At 43.1% G+C, this 21,848-nt stretch overlaps 1 protein-coding gene across 3 annotated transcripts in view; it reads left to right on the top strand.

Annotated features, from left to right (window-relative positions):
* The window catches only part of rnf144aa (ring finger protein 144aa), a 71,805-nt gene that overhangs the window by 36,656 nt on the left and 13,301 nt on the right, over positions 1-21,848 (top strand). For all 3 annotated transcript variants that reach the window (XM_080750763.1, XM_080750762.1, XM_080750764.1), the window contains 4 exons: positions 5,503-5,653; positions 11,650-11,754; positions 14,923-14,983; positions 18,163-18,379. In XM_080750763.1, the coding sequence (XP_080606889.1) occupies positions 5,519-5,653; positions 11,650-11,754; positions 14,923-14,983; positions 18,163-18,379 (518 nt within the window). In that variant the 5' untranslated portion in view covers positions 5,503-5,518. The remainder of the gene's footprint in view (positions 1-5,502; positions 5,654-11,649; positions 11,755-14,922; positions 14,984-18,162; positions 18,380-21,848) is intronic.

Genomic DNA, 21,848 nt, shown 5'->3' with positions numbered 1-21,848 from the left:
AATATCGTAAATCACGATTTATTTTGTCACAATAATCGTGATATGAAATGTTCATATCGTCCCATCCCTGATCTCACTCCTCCATCCTTCTTCTCTTTTTTCCCCTCACACAATCTATCCATCTATCTCTCACTCCCTCTCTCTCTCTCTTCCCATCCTCCGGCACTCCTTGCGAAACTATTTGATTTGTCCCCATCGACCTACACTGTCAATCCTTGCACAGCCAACATAAACAAAGAGAAACCAATTCAGGACTGGAAAAAAAGCTTCACTCTCTATTAGACATTCTTTGACTGTGCAGTATGAGTATAGATTATTTGCCGTCACCGTGGCAACTTTAGCTACAGTACAGACTTAACCCATTCAGAACGGGTACACATATTATGTATCATTATTTTATGCTTTAACTATTGAAAAATAGCAGATATACAAGCTCACAGCGCGGCACCGAGTGCCACGCTGCAAGCTTGTAGATCTGCTATTTTTAAAAAAAATTGAAAATTTGAATTTTGACCCGATTCTATAAGTGTCTTTTGAATCCTATGTTTCTATGTCAGCAATCTGGCCAGCCATTGTCAAAGAAAAGGTCCTTTTCACTTCACTGGAGCTCAGTTATTCTGTTCTTGAGAGACTACTATGTCAGTGGTTCTCAAACCTTTTCATGTGAAGGACCCCCAAACTGATATTTATTTGGCCACGGACCCGCATCTCAAAATATCTAGTTCCAGGGACCACCCAGAAGCAAATTTTGAATTTCAAACGTTCGCTCAAAAAATACATATATTCAAAGATTTGCACACATTTTCACAACTTTTTTTCCAAAATAGCAGATCTGCAAGCTCGCAGCGAGGCACTCGGTGCCGCGCTGTGAGCTTGTGTATCTGCTATTTTTTCACTGGTTAACGCATTCAATAATTCTAGACCTAAATGAGTTAAATATAATTCAGTGTCAGTAGCTTGGCATTTCTCAGACGGACTGCTCTTGTGTTTGCCCTCCTCCGCTCTCATGGTTTCTTTCTCTCACAGAGAATTCACACTGGCACCGTATCCCCCAACACCAACTCCTCCAGAAGGAGTTTGTTTATGAGTCCTTGACAACATGATCCTGATAACAATTTCACTGTCTGTAAAGTACAAGTAAAGTGTTTGCGCACCAAAATAGCTGCTCTACAAGCTCATAAGGCGCACAATGCATTGTGATCTTGTAGATCGGATAATTTCAGCATACAGATACAGTAGTTGACCATTGGGGGATTCATCCCCCGATTGATCCATCTTAGCTCGATCCCTGATTGATCGATATGAGAATCAATCTCCGATTCTAGGATTGACCTCGATCGCAGTAGTGCTTATGTGAGTCAGACACGGGCTCATGGCCTCGCTACCTACTACCTCATCCACTGCCTTGCTCCTAAGGGAAGATAACGCCTCTCGTGTCAGTTTACCGAACCAGCCTACCCTCTTTCCTGTTTTTCCACTTTGCCTTGCTCCAGTTCTCTCAATTCAGCTCCCTCAGATTCTCTCCTCCCCAGGATGGCACGTGTACCGCAGACAGCACCGAGGTGGTGTTTACTCACAGTCCACCCATGGAGTGATCACATGTTCCCTTCCACCCCGGTGCCCCCGCTGACACCCTCTCCCCCTACCCCATCCTTTCCCTCCTTTGTGTGAATTTGAGGCAGACTGTGCTTTGACCAGTGAAAGCAAGCTGCACAGTGCACACTCTCTCTCTCTCTTTTTCTTCCTTCACACTTCTTTTTTCTGTCTCCAGTCTAGGGATGGGACGATACGCGTTATTATTGTGTATCGTGATAAAAAAAAAAACACTCGCGATAATCGTATCGTGGAGATTTAATTCATCGTGATATCGTCCTCTGGGATCTTTTATTTGCCGAGCTGCATATCCGGTACCGCTTAAACCCTCTATAATTGGTAAAAGGTACTATACATGTATACTTGATAGTCTTTTTTTCACTTTTTATCAAATGTCTTTGCCAAAAAATAGCCGATCTACAAGCTCACAGCGACGCGTCACGTTGTGAGCTTGTAGATTGGCTATTTTTTGGAAAATGTTCCACCCAGGATAATGGATTTTGATTATCGCGATAATATCGTAAATCGTGATTTATTTTTTGTCACAATAATCGTGATATGAAATTTTCATATCGTCCCATCCCTACTCCAGTCTCAGCCTTTTGCTCTCCCTCCCGCGTTTGTTCCCCCTCTGCCTCTTCTCGTCTCCCTCGGCTCCTCCAACTCTCTCCCCCTTACCGCCACTATAACCACCAAACCCCCGTCTCCCGTTGCTTAGCAGCGCCGGGCAGAGTTTTGACAGCGTTGACGTTGTGTGTGCAGGGCCACTTCCTGTAAACAGAACAGAGTGGGTGCTCTGTGCTCTCTCCGGTCTGACTGGGGGAAAGGAGAGAGAGAGAGAGAGAGAGAGAGAGCAAGACGTCGAGACGTCCCAAAATAAACCCCTCACATAAAAAGGAGGCATGATGACGCACTGCAAAGGAAAGTGTTAACTCACAGAGAGCGAGGAGGCTGCTTTGGAAGAGTTGCTCTTTTCTTTCTCGTTAAGCCTGGAATAGGGCTGTCACGATTATGACATTTTACATGACTATTAATTGTCACTCAAATAATTGTGATTAATGATTTCATTGTGTTTTTGTCGTTGACATTTACATTTCTGTTTGGCTTTTAGGCTTTGAAGTTGCACATGGTAGATATGACACATAACCTAAATATACAAAGAAATTACTGACAGATTTGACAACTTTATACTTAAAAAAAGAACATTGATAGTGGAAATAGCCGATCTACAAGCTTGTAGATCTGCTATTTCCACTATTTTTGACATTTAAAAAAAAAAAAAAAAATTAACATTTTCCAACATGGAAACGATTATGACGATTATGAAAAATAATCACGATTACGTAAAATAATTGTGATTAGACGATTATGTAATAATTGTGACAGCCCTAGCCTGGAATGAGAATGAATACAGACAGATATGCTGTTTAGGCCAGGGGTTTTCAAAGTGGGTGACGGCCGGGGCACCCTAGGGTGCTGTGATGCCAGTCCCAGGGGTGCCGCGAGATAATGTGATAATATTTGGAATTCATCAATATCACTTCACTATGCTTAGTAAAACAGACCTGATTGTCTCCACCAGCCGAAGGCATGGGGGAGAGTATGTTTTCCCCTTCGTCCGTCCGTGTGTCCGTCCGTCCGTGCGTGCGTGCGTGCGTCCGTCCGTGTGTCCTCGCAGTTTGTGTGCACCTAATCTCAGTCGCCGTTGGCCCGGTCGCTGCCAAAGTGAGCACACACATTCCCTGGATGCCAATCTAGAACCTCTGCCCTAAATTTTTCAAATGGGCCTTTTCTAGCGCCACCTAGTGGCCGATGTTCGCAAAACACATTTCTGTGCACTACTCTTACAGATTTTGTCCAAAAATCCTACAAATCGGTAAGCAGTATCTCGACAGTCATGTGATCGACACAGATCTGTCCGATTTCGCATATTCCATCCTGATTGGCAAAGATTGGCTTCCAAAGTTTGTAGGATTGAGTCGTTTTGAACAAAATACCTCAAATCCCAAACGCAAAGTGCAATTATCATGAAATCGCGCACACACGTTCCCACTAGGTCGAGGAAGAAATGCCACTTCAAATTTTTGAAATCAGCCTCATGGTGGCGCTATAACAGGCCGATTTGTGGTTTTACCTATAACTCCACCGATCAGTTTCAAACTTTGTAAGCGCACTCCCTAGAGGCCAAGGAAAAACCCTTTCTCTGCATTTTTCACACCAGCCTTTTATAGCGCCACCAGGAGGCCGACTTATGTAAAACACATTTTTTCAGATTATTCCTTGAGATTTTATCCAAAAATCATGCAAATCGGTACACAGTATCTCTATAGTGATGTGATCAAGTCCGATCCGTCTGATATTTCATATTCCATCCTAATTGGCTAATATTGGCTTCCAAAGTTTGCAGGATTGCTCAGTTTTTTAACAAAATGCTTCAAATCATCAACGCAGCTTGCGATTACCGTGAAATTTGCCACACATATTCCCACTATGTCAAGGAACAAATGCTACCCTTTTCACGTTGGCCTGTTATAGCGCCACCAGCAGGTAGACTTTAGCAAAACACATTTTTGGAACACAATGCCTCAAATCATGCATGCAGCGTCAGATTGCCATGAAAGGTCTAAGGTGAAGAATATATGCCAGCCTTTTTACATTGGCCTATTATACAGTAGCACCACCAGGACGCCTGGCCTGGGGGAGACCTGTGCTCGGAAGAGCACTGCTTCTAGTTTGCACTGTACTTGATGAGTTCTTTTTCCATCTACGACAACTCTCTTCACCAAACATAGCCGATCTACAAGCTCACAGCGCGTCACAACGTGACCTTCCCCCCCCCCCCCCACCCCAGAATAGGCATGCTGGGGTTCAAGTGGTTAAACATCAAGTATAACGTTATTTTCAGTCAGTTCTGATGGAAACGGATATTTCTCCAATATGATGTAAGATTCTAAAAATGAACAATGTAAAGCTGGTTGCACACTGCTGCGTTTTTCGTTGCGAAATGCGTTTTTTAGGGCAAGGAGAGAGAGAGAGATAGAGAGAGCAAGGGACCGAGTGGTGCGCGAAACGGGCGGCAGTGTGCAAACGTGACTGACATAATGTGAGGTTGATTTTTTATTCACGCACTCTGAAATTCACTCCGATATTCGCCCTGAAAAACGCAGCAGTGTGCAACCAGCTTTACTCAGGGGTGCCGTGGATGAAAAAGTTATTTACAGGGGGGCTCTGAGTCAAAAAAAGTTTGAAAACCCCTGGTTTAGTCGGAGGGCACAGCATACAGTGGGAGCTATATACTGTATGCATGCGTGAATTGTAAAATCCAAGATGCAGATACTAATGTGCATCTTACTCTTGGATATATTCTGGTGGCAGATACAAACCAAAGTGTGCCAGATCTATTTTTCAAATTACGAACAACATGTCATCTCTCCTTTGTTGTCTGTGGAATTATGAATGTGAGCCGTCCTTATGCACACTCTCATTCTGTCTATTCTTATCTTCAAAGTTATCTGGCTGCGAGAGAGCATCACTCAAAAACATTTGGATGTCGTCTGGGGATGCATTTGGCCTAAATAAGAGTTTGCTTCTTACTTTTTTCCTTCTTCTCTATCTCTCTCTCTGTCCAGGGTTGTCGTACCAAAATTTGCGTTACAAATGTTCGCTTAGAAAATACATTTATTCAAAGATTTGCATACATTTTCATGACTTTTCAAAAATAGCAGATCTACAAGCTCGCAGCGCGGCACTCTGTGCCGCGCTGTGAGCTTGTATATCTGCTATTTTTCAATAGCTAAAGTATAAGATAATTAAGGCCCCCTCCACCTTGGGCCCTAGTAACGCAGTCCCACTTTCCCCCCCCTTGTGACGCCCTTACTTATCTCTTGTCTCTCTCTCTCTCTCTCACAGCTCTGTGGCTGCAAAGATGACCACGGCACGATACCGTCCCACCTGGGAGCTGGCCCTGGACCCGCTGGTCTCCTGTAAGCTGTGCCTTGGAGAGTTCCCCCTGGAGCAGATGACCACCATCACACAGTGCCAATGTGTCTTCTGCACACTGGTGAGATGGCTAACATTTCACAGATGGAACAAGGGGAACCTAGCGATGTGCCGCGCGGCTCATTGTCAGATGACCTGGGTATCCTTGACCTTTTGATCACTCAAATAGAGCCATTATTTCCACATGCTCGTTGGTTTGTCATTGTGGACAGAGTGACATAATAACATGCTTGTTGGTTTGTCATTGTGGACAGAGTGACATAATAACATGTTCGTTGGTTTGTCATTGTGGACACAGAGTGACATAAAAGCAGGCTTGTTGGTTTGGCAGTCACTTCGACGATTAGCTAACAAAGTTTGTCCAAGCCCGGCCTTAATGCATGGCTGCCAAAGGCTTAATGAGCTATCTGATCTACAGTGGTATGGGGTAGGGCTGGGCAGTTAATTGAAAATATATTGAAACAAAATTTTGATCCAATAACTGACTTAAAAAAAAGTTTTTGACAGGAAAATAATCTCACAACGTGTCGCGCTGTGACTCTTCTAGGGCTAAGACAAAGAAAGACGGCATGAAGTGAAACTTAAAGGAGTAGTTCACGCCCAAAATGACTTTTTTTCTATTGACTACTCACACCATGGAGACTTGAGTTCAATACAATGTTTTCGTATTTGTCGCATTCCTAAGACAAAATGTGTTCTAGTAAATTTACCCCCATTGATTCCGGATGGGGACCCAAATGCATGGCACTGGATGGGGAAACCATCAGGGTGCATTTATTATAATCAAATTATTGTCTTAGGAATGCGAAAAAAAAACTAAACAAAAAAAAAACATTATTGAACTCAAGTCTCCATGGTGTGAGTAATCAATAGAAAAACACACTTTGTCATTTTGTTGAAAATGGTCTCAAATACATTTTGTATACAATGTTTTTATTCATACTCTTGTCCAGACTGTGTGTGTGTGTGTGTGTGTGTGTGTGTGTGTGTGTGTGTGTGTGTGTGTGTGTGTGTGTGTGTGTGTGTGTGTGTGTGTGTGTGTGTGTGTGTGTGTGTGTGTGTGTGTGTGTGTGTGTGTGTGTGTGTAGCCATTAAAATGTTTATAAAATGATGGGAGTTTAAACATTTTATGTAGGAAAGAAGTTACTTTTTCCACACCCCTGTGTGTGATGAATTGGTCCTCCTTTGTTTCATCAGCATCCACAACACATCCATCATTATTTCCAACACAGTGTAAGATGCTCATGGGGGTGGGGGCAGCGCTCCGGTGCTGCTGTGACAGCTGTGCTAGTTCACAAACTGATTTTTTATAAAAATAGAATGCTGTTCAGTCCATAGAGATCCTTTGTGACTAATGAGAACTACAGAAAGAAAACATTATTCCACGTTTTCAAGTACTTCGGGGCAATCGCAAACATTATCGCATTCAGTAGTTCAACCCTCAGTATTCAGTAGATCATTAACAATTTTGCTGCCATTTTAAACATAGCTGTAGTAAGCAGCTGCCAAATTGTCCTTACCTTTTAACGTGGGCACGCGCACGCATCGTGCACAATCTGTGCGCGACTCATCTAGTAGACGTGTAGACTCGGTGACAAGCTTTCGAATAAAAAAAACCCCATTGAAATAGACATATCCGTTGCCACGCTGTATCCCTGCTTATCCGCCAGTGTTTACATGAAAAAACATTGAAAAAAGCCAACTGTGCGTTATGGTAACAAGTGGACACGTTCGCGCACAAAACGCACGATATGTGCGGGGATCATAATCCAGGCGTGTAGAGACTGGATCAAAGTTTCCAAACGCAAAAATCCAATTGAAAAACGAGTGTTCCATCGCCGAGTAGCTTGCTCTTCTGTTACAATGTAAACCAACGGAGGCGGGACTATGGCCCAGGCTCAGACCGGATACGGAAAGCTAGATCCGGTCCAGACCGGAAATGACCGGATACAGTTAGGGGGGCGGGCCTAAAGAGCCAGAATCAGCGAAAATCAGCGATAATACTTTTAATCCTTTCATAATGATTAAAGCTAATTAAACTTCCGGGATCTACGGGCATGGCACCGCGGTACAGCGGGAAATCTACGTTTTCTACGGGGATCGCGGAGTATGAGTTAAGACCTGAGGCCGATTCTACAAAGTGTCTTCTAAATCATAACAGTTTTCTGAAAAACGTGTGTATTTGGCCGCCGACCCCCATCTCAAAATATTTTGTTCCATGGACACCCAGAAGCAAAGATTGGAGTTACAAATGTTCGCTTTCAAAGAATATATATATTTAAAGATTTGCACAAATTGTCACGATTTTTCAAAAATGGCAGATCTACAAGTTCGTAGTGTGGCGCGAAGTGACATGCTATCAGCTTGTATATCTGTATAAAACGTATAAAATAGTGCAATCTAGAATTACACGGATGCTTTCCTGGTTTTTATTGGTTTAAAGAACATTAAAAAGACAACAATCTAGGATTAGGCGACTGGAGTGGCTAGGGTTAGCGTTCCTGCCCACACCACTGTGGAGACTAGGGCTTTGAATCATCCACAGTGTATCCGGATTGACCGTGAGCTCCAGCCAACACTATTGGCTGTGTTCAGGGATGGGAAGCCGGTCGGAGAGGACAAACTCTGTCTCTTCTTCACTAGCAACTCCTGTGGAGTGGAACTGGCAGGAGTATCATGTTGAACCCCTCCTGGTGGAAACTCCTCACTGTCTGGGAGGGAAGCAGCTATAACCACTCAATGTGTACTGTATCACTGGAGACATGTGGTTGTCTACTCTCTACACCAGTGGTTCCCAAATACATTAGTGGGTCGCAGACACATTTTTATGAGTCACGACTTGTGAGTAAATTACCACTTTCTTTTCTTAAACAAAAGCCTAAAAACGAATTCTACAAATCTTTAAGGTAACTACGGTATTAATATGAAATACTAAATTCCATAAATAAATCATTATACATTTTAAGAAGTTGTGAAAATGATAATAGTGGTGAAACCCAAACAGTAGGGGTTGTACAGTAAGTGACAAGGACTATAGATACATGGGGGGATTGGCAATGATTACATTGGGGAGAAGATGTGGGAAAAATATCTATGGTGTAATTAGAGTAATTAAAGTCCAGAGAATGTTTTTTTACTAAAATGTACAGCAATAACATTATTATTAGGACATTACTGGGAAAATGCATTGTCATGGTGCTGGCTGTAGCTGGGACCTCTGATTTAACCAAACTACATTAGATAATTTGTGGTGGAGTTTTTACAAAGCTTTTGGCAGCTGTGCATGTTGGCCTTCGGACTTCAACCAACTTTTCTCATGAGCCAATGGAACATCTGAGAATTAACAGTGAGCTGCGGTTTTAGAAAAGTGGAAACAATTATTGTTCTTTTTGACTACAAGAACTAAATGAGCCATGCCTTGCCATGTAAAGTAATGTATTTCACGGTTTCTGGATTTGTTTCCATACGCTACTACTCAGTTTCTCGAAAGGGTTCTCAGAAGCTAATCTTGGCGCTGCTCAGGAGATAGTACTAACCCTGAGTAGGGTTGGGATCCTTTGGGATTTTAACGATTCCCTTACAGGTCCATTTGGTTCCATTTGTATGCTCTCAGAGTTATGCTTGTCCTTGACATTAAAAGGTTTCAGAACCACTGGTATTGTAATTGTACTAGAGGTTCGCGGCCTTCGGCCGCTCACATCTAGAGTCCACTTAAAAAAAAATTAAAATTAAAAATTAAAAAAAAAGGGGGGGGGGAACTATTGTGCCGCAGCGCACGTTTCCGGTCGGACATATTTGACCGCCGGACGCACTGGAGAGAAGTGACTGTTATGCCTCTGCTATTTCTCTGCACTCCACTGACTCACACAGGCAGCAGCAGCAGCAAACACAGTGGTGTCAAATTTCTCTCTCTCTCTCGCTTGCCCGCCCCCCCCTCCCCTGTTGCCTCCTCTCTCTCGTGCTTAGCGAATGAGCGGACGGCATAGGGTTATGGGCGGTATTCCTTACCGTCCTGACGACTACCTATGCGACTACCTATGAGTTGGAGTGGATGTAAAGGGGGCGTGGACGGGCTTGGAAGTGGGATGCGGCAATAGGAGGAATGTATATATAAGATAGCAGACATGAAGTCAACATACTCTGACTGTATGATGAAACGGTTCCAAATGTGATGGAACCAAACAGTGGTGTAAAGTAACTAATGACATTTACTTAAGTACTGTACTTAAGTACAATTTTGAGGTATTTGTACTTTACTTGAGTATTTCCAATTTACAATACTTTTACTTCTACTCCACTAGATCTCAGATCCAAATATTGTACTACTTTTACTCCACTACATTTATTTGAAAACTTGAGTTACTAGTTTCTTTGCAGATATAAATTATAATATTATAAAACGTACATAAACTACTTTAGCCCTATTTTATACCTGGGCTACTGTATTTGAAAAAAAAAAAAGCTGATCTACAAGCTCACAACATGTCGCATTGTAACAGAGCATTTCTTTATTGCAGTAGTGATACTTTTACTTAAGTAAAATATTTGGGATCCCAACCCTAAAGGTGGTTGCACACTGCTGCGTTTTTCGTTGCGAAATGCGTTTTTCAGGGCAAGGAGAGAGAGAGAGATAGAGAGAGCAAGGGACCGAGTGGTGCGCGAAACGGGCGGCAGTGTGCAAACGTGACTGACATAACGTGAGGTTGATTTTTTATTTGCGTGCTCCGAAATTCACTCCGATATTCGGCCCGAAAAACGCAGCAGTGTGCAACCACCTTAACCCTGAGTTCAGGCAACCCACGGGAGGAGCAAGCGATGCTGTTAGCTCTGGCTGACTGTCTTTTCCCGGTGTTTAGCCTTGGTTGATGTGGTTTTGAGGTTGGGTTTAGGCATAGTTTCTGTGAGGTTAAGGCTAGGGTTAGGCATAGTGTTTGTGAGCTTAGGGTTATGGTTAAGGTTAGGCTTAGGCATAGTTTTTGTGAAGTTAAAGGTTACCGTTTAGCCCCGACCTGGGCGACACAACCAAAGGAAGAGGGAGTTGCTTGGGTGACAGCACTTGAACCAGACACTACACCTAATCTCTTCACTGAAAGAGGCCAATCTACAAGTTCAACTTTAGCAGACAGTCAGCCCATTTTAGCTGATTGTTCGCCTGTTATGACAAGCCCAGAATAGGGGCCATTAGGGTTCAAGTGGTTATATGCTGACAGTATAAAACTGTTATCGCGTGACTGTATCTGTCTCTCATAAAGAGGAATGTAACATTCAGCGCTATTATTCAACAAAACAAAAACTATGGAAGTATTTTACTATCGGTTCTTCTCCAAAGAAATGATTTGGGGAAGTTATGTGGCTTCCATGTTCCACACGGGTACACATTGTATCATTATTTTATGCTATAACTATTGAAAAATAGCAGATACACAAGCTCACAGCGTGGCACCGAGTGCCACGCTGCGAGCTTGTAGATCAGCTATTTTTGAAAAATTGATATTTATTTGGCCACGGAGCCCCATCTCAAAATATCTAGTTCCAGGGACCACCCCCAGAAGCAAAATTTGAGTTACAAACGTACGCTTTAAAAATACATATATTTCTTTTCAAAAATAGCAGATCTACAAGCTCGCAGCGCGGCACTCGGTGCCGCGCTGTGAGCTTGTATATCTGCTATTTTTCAATAGTTAAAGGAGTAGTTCACCCCCAAAATGACTTTTTTTCTATTGATTAGTCACGCCATGGAGACTAGAGTTCAATAATATTTTTAGTTTTTTGTCGCATTCCTAAGACAAAAATTTACCCCCATTCGTTCCGGATGGGGACCCGTTTCGAAACGGGTCCCCATCCGGAATCAATGGGGGTAAATTTACTCGAATCAAGTTTTTGTCTTAGGAATATGACAAAAACCAAAAAATATTATTGAACTCTACTCTCCATGGCATGAGTAATCAATAGAAAAAAAGTCATTTTGGGGGTGAACTACTCCTTTAAAGCATAAAATAATTCTTGGCTTAAACAGGTTAACTGCTCTAAACAACCTGTATGTCCTCCCCTTCCCAGTGCCTGAAGCAGTATGTGGAACTCCTGATCAAAGAAGGCCTTGAAACTGCAATCAGCTGTCCTGACTCAGCCTGTCCCAAGAGAGGACACTTGCAGGAAAATGAGGTAATGATGTATAGAATGAAAAAAGGTTACGTTTGGGAGTTTGATCTTTTTCTCTCCTCTAGGCGACGAAGGGAAAGTTATCTATCCTTGACTAGGGCTGTCATGATTATGACATTTTACATGACGATTAATTCAGGCTTTTGCAAAAATTTTACCCTGGGCAGATTGTTTTTATAGTGGCAGTGAATGGGATTTTTTTTATTTTTTCATAGCCTCATTACAGCTATATAAAGTACCAAAGGAAAAACATCTAGGTGATATTAATAAAAAGGGAAGACAAAGGTACAGTAGTTACATTGCAAAACAGGGGGTTTCCCCGAAAATACATGTTTTAATTTGTTTAATCCCAGTGGGACAGAATCATCCATTGCAGATTCTTTTATAGTGGAAGTGGATGGGATTTTTTTATTTTTTCATAGCCTCATTACAGCTATATAAAGTACCAAAAAAAACACATCTACGTGATATTAATAAAAAGGGAAGAAAAAGGTACAGTAATTACATAGCAAAACAGTAGTTTTCCCCCGAAAATATATGTTTTAATTAGTTTAATCCTCTGGATCAGAGAGAGAATAGAAATAGAAAGAGAAAGCGCATTGCATCTTGGGTAGGAAGAGGAGAGCCAGATTATAGTTCTCCTCACATAATAGGCTGGCTTTTCGTAATTCTGCCCATTTAAAATATATGTACCCAATCGTAACTCTTAGACCATTGATAAGGTCCATGTGAACTAGTTTGTTGAAGCTTATTCATTATGATGAGCGAGATCGCTATCACCGCCCGCGGCCGTACTGGACGAACGCCGTGTCGCGCAGAGCGGACAGTTGTTGAAAGCCTAAAGCAACATTCTCCACTGCACAAACTCCACCCCCGATAGCAAAAAGGGAATGGTTTTTTCTGGTTGGCCAGTCAGGGAGTCTCAGGGACCAATCAGAAGGCTGACAAACGGTGAATTGTCACTCAAATAATTGCGATTAACGATTTAATTGTGTTTTTGTCGTTGACAATTACTTTTCTGTTTGGCTTTTAGGCTTTGAAGTTGCACATGGCATGTGACACATCTACACATCTACAAGCTCACAACGCGCTTGTGAGCTTGTAGATATGCTATTTCCACTATTTTTGAAAATATAGGAACATTTTTCAACATGGAAACAATTATGACGATTATGACAAAATAACTGATTATGTGAAATAATTGTGATAGACGATTATGTAATGATTGTGACAGTCCCATCCTTGAATCTCTGGATGTTCAGAGATCCCCCAGCTGGTTTCCTGTCCTCCTTTCAGCCTCCTTCCCTGAGACCCCATGCAGCCATACTGGACTATTCATATTTGAAATGTAAAACATAACAATGTCAAGAACTTAACACATTCATTGCCCTGAACGTTGTGGGTGCTAGTAGGCTATTCTATGGTTCACCAAATGTATTCTCATTTGGGGACACAAGGCCAGATGACGTCATGACCAAGGGGCCAGTTGTCCGGATTTAAAATGAATTAAACACGAAACTAAAAGTTCCTATGATAGGCCGCTAGTTGCACTGTTCTGGTACCAGAAGCAGCATGTTCTCCATAGGATTCCATTCATTTCCCCTGAAGTTGATTTTCTTACCTTAATAAACATTGTCATAAATACTTTATGGCTCCTGTCGCTAGTTTATAGCCTTGTTTCAATCACCATGATATGTGTTTTGCTTTTGCTTTGAAACCAATGCCGTCCATAACGTAACCGGAACCATCTGAGACTTTCTTTTTTTTTTTTTATAAAAAAGGAAAACACACTAACGTGTGTGTATGGGGAAGGGGGTTCGGAGCATGCTGCAGTTACACAGCTCTAGTGTTCAATTTGACGGTTGCGACCGGACAAGGAATATTTTCACACTCTACGAGATCATGTTAATATCCACTCTAGCTTTCAGTTGGGGTTCCAAATTAGAAATACATAACTTTTGAAAATTATTTGCAATAATTTCAAGCGAAGCATGTCGGTAAACTCGCAGCTCATAAACGCTTGCCTGCTATGAAAGAATCGAAACGAGGGTCACATCTCTGGGTCATCTGTGTCCAGCTCTTCTGATCAATTCTCCAATAGGATTTGCACGTAGCTCATAATCCTGGTACTCTCATTTCCGAGTGAGAGTGTGAATATAGAAAACCTTGTGACGAATCTTTGTGGTGGAAAAACGGCAAAGCAGCACTCGGTCACACTTCCAGTCTAGCTAGCTGGCGATTATTGCCTCTGTGTGCTCCGTCCCCACCTCCTCCAGCCAGCCAAGTTTCTCCTGTGTGAGATTCTGCCTGGCTTCCCAGCGGAGGTGAATCAGAGGGCAAAGCGCGCTCATCCTGCAGGCAGTTTGCTTGATGGACTCTCTCTCCCGCCCTCACTCTGTCTTGCAGAGGCCCAGAGGCTGCATCGTGGCTCAGCATCGTCACAGCCTTATGTTTGCAATCAATCAGCGTCACTAGCCTTTAATGGAACTGGGGCCAGTCATGCCAGTCTGGGGACACATCCCTCATATGTGGCCGCTCTGACGGCCAATGCCTTTGACTTGTAATTGACTGCTTCTCTATGAGGCCCCACCACCCACCCACCCACCCTGAACGCTCTTTTCATCACCCAGTAAACGAGTACGTTTTGCCCTCGGTTAGTGTGCATGCAGTATGTACCCAGATTTTTGATTTATATATGCGGATGGAATATTGTTGGCCTTCTTCACGCCTTAAATTCTAAATGTATTTTATTCTCGCAATGCTCAAATCGTATCTGTTTGTATATACAATGTATATTATGCAAATGTATATCTGTATGCGTGGTTATGCCTTATTGCACGTTCTATGAAAAAGAAAACATTGGCTACCCCCGTTTTATGTGTCTATTCAGGTATTTTCTTTTTCACATCATATCCAGCGTCATCGTTCTTGTGCTGTTGTTTTGCTATTAGCACTGCGGAACTTGCCACACGTCACTGCTCGTACCTGAATGGGTAGTGACTAATACACCCTCTTAATTCTTTTGGAAATTCAATTTGCATTTTGCATTAAATAGCCTGGCCCTTTTAGCTGTATGCAAAATAACATTCTCTCTCTCTCTCTACACCCCCCCCAACCCTCCTTCTCTCTCTCTACCCCCATCTCTCTCCCTTTCTCATTTCCTGCCTCTAGATTGAGTGCATGGTGGCCACAGAGATGATGCAGAGGTACAAGAAGCTTCAGTTTGAGAGAGGTGAGTAAGCGTGGAAAAGTCAGCTGGCGACGGCCGGTTCCAAATGCTTGTCAATGTCAGTGGGTGATATGTGGGTAATGACTGTCGACCACAGACGTCGCAAGACCCACCTGTCTGCCTTCAGTAACTCATTGGCAGCAAAAAAAAAAGAAAGGGATGATATAAAGTCCCTGGCAAGCGTAGCAAAGTTCTGTTTACTGCTTCTGAAGTCACTCCTCCACCATTACCATCTGTACTTGGAAGTTTGAAATACACCACCTGTTTTGGGGGAAAACCTACAACGTGATTTGGATTGAAGCCTTGCTGCTGAGTGACTGTTGATCTGTTAGTGCTGACGGGCATTTGTTGAATATCGTCGTTGTCGGGTGGAAATCTTGTATGTTCAAAACTGTTTATTTTGTATTTATCATTTTTAAAATGATTTAAACTAGCGAAAACAGACGATCTACAAGCACACAATGCCTGGGACCGCGAGGCGTTGTGTGCTTGTAGATCAGTTGTTTTCACTACTTTTGTGCGACGGCCTTGTATGATGAAGCAGTGCTTTACTTTGCGAAGAAATGTACACATTTAAAACTTGGAGATACAAGGTTTCTGCCCGACGGTGACGATATGTTATCCTTCCACTGGCGTCGTAGAATCTGGACGGCATCAGTGTTTGATTTGGACGTCAAAGTTCCCTATCTCTTCCTCGGGCAAATTGCCACCTGTGGTTTCCTATCGATGTCACCGAGAATGATAATCGGCGTCGCTGGTGTTCTTTGTCAGAATGTTATGGATCGGTTATGGAACCATCTCCCGCCTGTGGGAAGATTCAATACACCTCCGTGTGCACAGCAGATAATTAGCCACGCAGGGACCGTGGACGCTGCCTACAGGTATTCAGGCCAAACGCTTGGCTGACTCTTAGCGTAGTATCCTGACTCAACCCTGTGTCGTCCTTATCAAAGTTTTAACACCAGTCCGTATCAAATATACATGAAGGGGGAAAGCCTCCCAGACTGGGTTTTTGAAGGGATTTTAATTGGATTGGTATGGCGCTGGCCTAGTGAACTGTCTGACTGACTCTGATCGAGGCAGGTCTTTCTAGCACAGCGTGATGGCTTAGTTAAAGGCCTTTCTTTTTTATCTCTGCCCCAGTTATGTATTCAGCCTATGCGAGTCGTATCTGCATATTGTGTGGTTTACAGCGCATGTTAACCGTGTGATAAAAGGCTGGTATATCAGTGCAGAGAAGATAAATGCTCTAAGGCGGGAGGAGGCGCAGGTCCTGCTGTCAGAGTAGACATGCTAACTGGTGAAACGCCACCAGCAAAGACAAGCTGTTGGCCTCGCTACCATTCTTTTTTTGGTGGGTTCCCAGCAGGCTCTGGAACGAACCCACCTCGTGCGCGCCACGCACGCAACAGACAGACACGCGCGCGCACACGTAATACACATGAACAGACAGTATTACACAGAATAGAGGAGGCCATGGCTGCATGATATCCCATAATGAGTACAAATTCTCTCAACCCATTAAAACTGTGAAAGAATCTGTAGCCACATTAAAGGGATATTCCACTTTCAAAAAAACTTTTGGTCATTTTATCATCTAATCAGGCTTTTATGAACACCCTGAACAGTTTTTAATTTGCTTCATTCAATATTTAGATATTTCATGTAAATGTTACCAGGTAACTTCAAACTTCGTTTTAACCATGATAGATTCATTAAAAACACCAATTGTGTTTTTCTGGTGACACATACTACCCTCCTAATATGTGAGCAGGCCGTGTTTTTTAGATTCATTCATTCATTCATATTTAATAATTATTTCTTTGTATTTCATTTTTTCCATTTTCCCAAATAATCTTAAAAATAAATGAAAAAAGTTATGGATACATACAGTGTTTCCCTGTTGAAAGCGGAATACCCCTTTAACCATTATACCGTTATACTTTTGCTATACAAAAATAGTAGATGGACTCATAGTGCAGCACAAAGTGCCGTGCTATGTGCTTGTAGAACTGCTATTTGTGAAAAATCTTGGAACATTTGTGCAAATCTTGGTCTTGGATGGCTTAACGGGCTGTGCCAATAGGTGACCAGATTGTGCGTGGACCACACAACCATAACGTTCCTGGTTCGATTCCCGGACTGTGTAGCACGTCCTCCTCCCTCCCTCTGCCCTCAGTTTCCTGTCCCTCTACAATCCTATCTAAATAAAGCAACGACTGCCTAAAAATATTAAGGGAAGGAGGGGAAAAAAAACATTCCTCAGAGAAACCCTCAAAGAGCGCTATTGATGTTGCCTGGATAAAAGCGTTCAGCCATTTAATCAGTGTCCCAGCAGCGCAGCCAGGCAGAATCACTGCTGTAACCGTTCCATGTTGTTGCAGGACGGAGCCCAGACTGCATGCGGAATGTGTGCTTTGGACCTTAATCAACGCACAACAATGGCAGCTTTAATAGAAAGACACCCCACAAAAACTCCAAATCGTGTCTGTGGGGTTCCAACTATAACAGGTCATGGGGAATCTGTGAAAGGCATTGACTTTGGAAAGTGTTGTTTGCCAGGCCATGCAATTATGGAAAATTCCGCATATTGACAAATATAGAAATATATTGTCGTTGTCGGGTGGAAACCTCGTATCTCCAAGTTTCAAATTCGTACGTTCTTTCGCAAAGTAAAACCCTGCTTCATCATACAAGGCCGTCGCACAAAAGTAGTGACAACAGCAGATCTACAAGCACACAACGGCGTTGTGTGCTTGTAGATCGGCTGTTTTCACTAGTTTAAATCATTTTTAAAGCGATAAATGCAAAAAATAACGGTTTTGGACATACAAGGTTTTCACTCGACAACGACGATATACGTATTTTTTCTGACCTGCCAATTGAGCTTGCCAGTTGTTGATTGAAACAATAAAAAACCAATAAGAACTTGCCAATGCACGACACTTAGTTTGAACATAGGCGATGATGACAAAGGTTGGTCTTAGAGATTGTGCCATTCAGATGGCATCTCCAAAACACTGTGGCGATTGTTGAGTCGTAAATAAAGACATCATGTCCATGACATTACCACCATGGCCTCTTGCCACCAGACACGCGTGACTGTTAGACGCCTCTTTTCAAAAAAGAGACACACTATATTCTTCGTTTTCTTTTTTTTTTTCGTGCGTGCATCCACACAGAGGTGCTGCTGGACCCGTGCCGGACGTGGTGCCCGTCCTCTACGTGCCAGGCCGTGTGCCAGCTCAAGGAGGCGGACCCTCCAGCCTTGCCCCAGCTGGTCCAGTGCGCCGTCTGTGCCCTGGAGTTCTGCTCGGCCTGCAAGGCCAACTGGCACGCCGGGCAAGCCTGTCAGGAGAGCAACCTGCCCATCACCTCCTACCTACCAGGAGAGAACAGGTACCGTTTATTTTATTACCCTGATCCCAACTGCCTCAGAGGTGATGAACATGTCTGTCTCTCTCTCTCTCTCTCTCTCTCTCTCACTCACTCTCTCTCTCTCTCTCTCTCACTCTCTCTCTCACTTTCTCTCTCTCTCTCTCTCTCTCTCTCTCTCTCTCTCTCTCTCTCTCTCTCACACGTCCTCTCTCAAATAGGGATGGGACAATAATCGTTATCGTTTATCGTGATAAAAAAACACTCACAATAATCGTATCGTGGAGGTTTACATTTTTTGTGAATTTATCCTCCATCATGCACTGGGATCAATTCACCTTTTATTTTATGAGCTGCATATCCGGTACCACTTAAACCCTCTATAATTGGTAAAACGGACTTGGAAATAACATAGGTGATAGATTCTTTTTTTCCACTCTCTACCAAATCTCTTTGCCAAAAAATAGCCGATCTACAAGCTCACAACGTGTCACTTTGCGACGCGTTGTGTGCTTGTAGATCTGTTTTTTTTTTGCAAATATTCCGCCCCAGGATAATGGATATCGGGGAGATTTTGATTATTGCGATAATATCGCCTATCGCAATTTGCGATGATTTGGTCACAATAATCGTGACACGAAATTGTCATATCTCCCCATCCTTACTCTCGACTAGTCTGAATACGCCACTGCACCTACTGTACAGTAGAGGTGCTGTACTGCCCTCATGGGGTCATTCAAGGGTCACCCCCCCCCCACACACACACGCCCACTTAGGGCCCCAGTGACCTTTTACATTTTTAGTTTACCGAGCGCCGTGAGGTCCTGACCTCTGAACCACACAAGGTTACGGTTTTCCTCTTTACTGGAAACCCACATTCCTGTTCTTAAAGCAGGAAACGCAGCCTATAGGATCAGCAGCTGGCTCGCCTGACCTCTCCGCCGTCACTTGGGAGATAAGTAGGTCTCAGACGAGTGCAGGTGATCAATGAATATTGGCTCCCAAAGAGACATGGCTGCTTCCAGTTCCAGGAAGCCCCCCTGCATGTGGTAAACAGTAGGGATTCATGGATTGTGTATTTAATATGGATCGCCAGTCGGCTTAGTTGGCCGGCGCTGCCTTCCACTGGCTTCAGACAGGGCAGCTCAGGTTAGCCCGGGGCTGTGGTCTGGGGATACAGACCTTAAAATCTATCTTCAGCTCAGGTTAGCCCGGGCTGTGGTTGGAGGATACAGACCTTAAAATCTATCTTCAGCTCAGGTTAGCCCGGGCTGTGGTCGGAGGATACAGACCTTAAAATCTATCTTCAGCTCAGGTTAGCCCGGGCTGTGGTTGGAGGATACAGACCTTAAAATCTATCTTCAGCTCAGGTTAGCCCGGGCTGTGGTTGGAGGATACAGACCTTAAAATCTATCTTCAGCTCAGGTTAGCCCGGGCTGTGGTTGGGGGGATACAGACCTTAAAATCTATCTTCAGCTCAGGTTAGCCCGGGCTGTGGTTGGGGGGATACAGACCTTAAGATCTATCTTCCCAAACCTAAGCTCCTGCCATGCACACTGTCAATGGGTGTATTATAATTATTATTATTAGTAGTACGCTTAGTGGCCTTGTGGCTAGAGTGTCTCCTCGACCTCCCAGTCTCTTTGAGACTGGGAGGTCAGGGTTAAATCCCTGGTCGGGTCATACCAAAATTGTAAAAATGGGACCAAATGGCCTCCCTGCTTGGCACTGAGCTCGTCATTGCTGCGGCTCACCGCTCAAAGGTGGGTCAAAGGCAGTAACAGCAATGTATCTGACAAATTAAGATTATTATTATAGTAGTTGTATTTATAAAATCCATTCAAAGGTCACCCTGGAAGATAGCAGTGCAGTCATGTGGTGCGACACGTTGCAGGCTTGTAGATCTACTATTTTCGGCGAGCGATGCTGTGGTGTTGGTGAAGTATGAATCAGGCTTAAGGCGTCTGAGGATAGAGGAAGGGAAAGTTGAGAGGGCTGCTTGTACATGTCCACAGATTACCAGCTTCTGCTTTATGAGCTCTTCTTTCCCTGAAAACCCCCTGCTGCACGGAGGAGAAAGGAGCTTTCTTGTCTCCGACTCCGTCTAGGTTTAGTGTGGATCACAGAAGCCAGTGGTGTAAAACAACTGCGGTTGAGATCTAACTCTTGGGCCTTCAGCACAGCGTTTTCTCTGACATCCTCGTACATTCAAAATAAATATCCCGCCGCTATTGTCAACCTAAACCGTCGGCGTGAATGCGGCGCTCCTGACGTGGGTGTTTCAGCGATATTCAACTGACGATCAAGTTTGACTTATGTCGGCCATATGCCAAGCGTGCAAACACATATTACATCCCTCTTCCCCCTTCTTCGGAGAACAATGTTGACAGGATTGGGGGACACAGGCAGAGAATAAAATGGAAATGCAGAAAAATGCCAGCAGTCCTGTGATGGATTGTTGCTTCTGAACCCATCCACTGCACTGCCGATAAACACAATAGAAACGCATTGACTTCACCGCCCTCAAACTAGAGACCATGGTTAGGGCTGTCACGATTATGACATTTTACATGACGATTAATTGTCACTCAAATAATTGCGATTAACGATTTAATTGTGCTTTTGTCGTTGACAATTACATTTCTGTTTGGCTTTGTAGGCCTTGAAGTTTCACATGGCAAATATGACACGTAACCTAAATATACAAAGAAATGAAGGACATGTTTGACAACTTTACACTTTAAAAAGAACATTGATAGTGGAAATAGCTGATCTACAAGCTTGCAGATCTGCTATTTCCACTATTTTTTTAATGTTTGAACATATATAAACATTTTTCAACATGTAAATGATTATGAGGATTATCCCCAAATGATTGCGATTATATCAAATAATTGCGATTAGACGATTATGTAATAATTGTGACACCCCTAACCATGGTGTTGGAATCACACCTTCTGGCTGTAAGAAGACTTGACACAATGCATTTTGTCTGCCAAAACCTGTGTTTTCATTTTCTTCATCTTTGAGAAATTACAAACCTTTGAATTTAAATGGCCTCTGTATAGCAATACCTGATGACCGACGCTGTTATTGTGGAAAAGGGCATTTGTTCCCTACTATGAAAGGTTCCATTGAGCACCACACCCTCTGCTTGACTCTGATAAGGTTTCAGTTTCCTGTGTTAGTTTCCTTGGATAAGAGTTGGATAAGAGCCATAGTATTCCAGGGAAGGGAGTTTCCTCACACAGATGCAGGTAGTTTCCTGTGGCATTTCTCTTTATGACTGCGGTAGGTGTACTACTAATACATTTTGATTTAAGAAGCACTCATGAAACTTACACACTTTGCATTAGAGAGAACATTTATTTAATCCAGCAATTTATTTGTATTTTGTTCTTTGTATTATTATAATTTTTTAATGTATTTAATTGGCTGCAGCTAGTATTGGCTGCAATACTATAAAAATTGGCCAAACATTGGCCAAATTGTC

Source organism: Nannobrachium achirus, assembly GCF_963921795.1.
Source record: "Nannobrachium achirus genome assembly, chromosome: 20".
Lineage (NCBI taxonomy): Eukaryota > Metazoa > Chordata > Actinopteri > Myctophiformes > Myctophidae > Nannobrachium > Nannobrachium achirus.
This window is presented reverse-complemented; position numbering and strand designations above follow the sequence as displayed.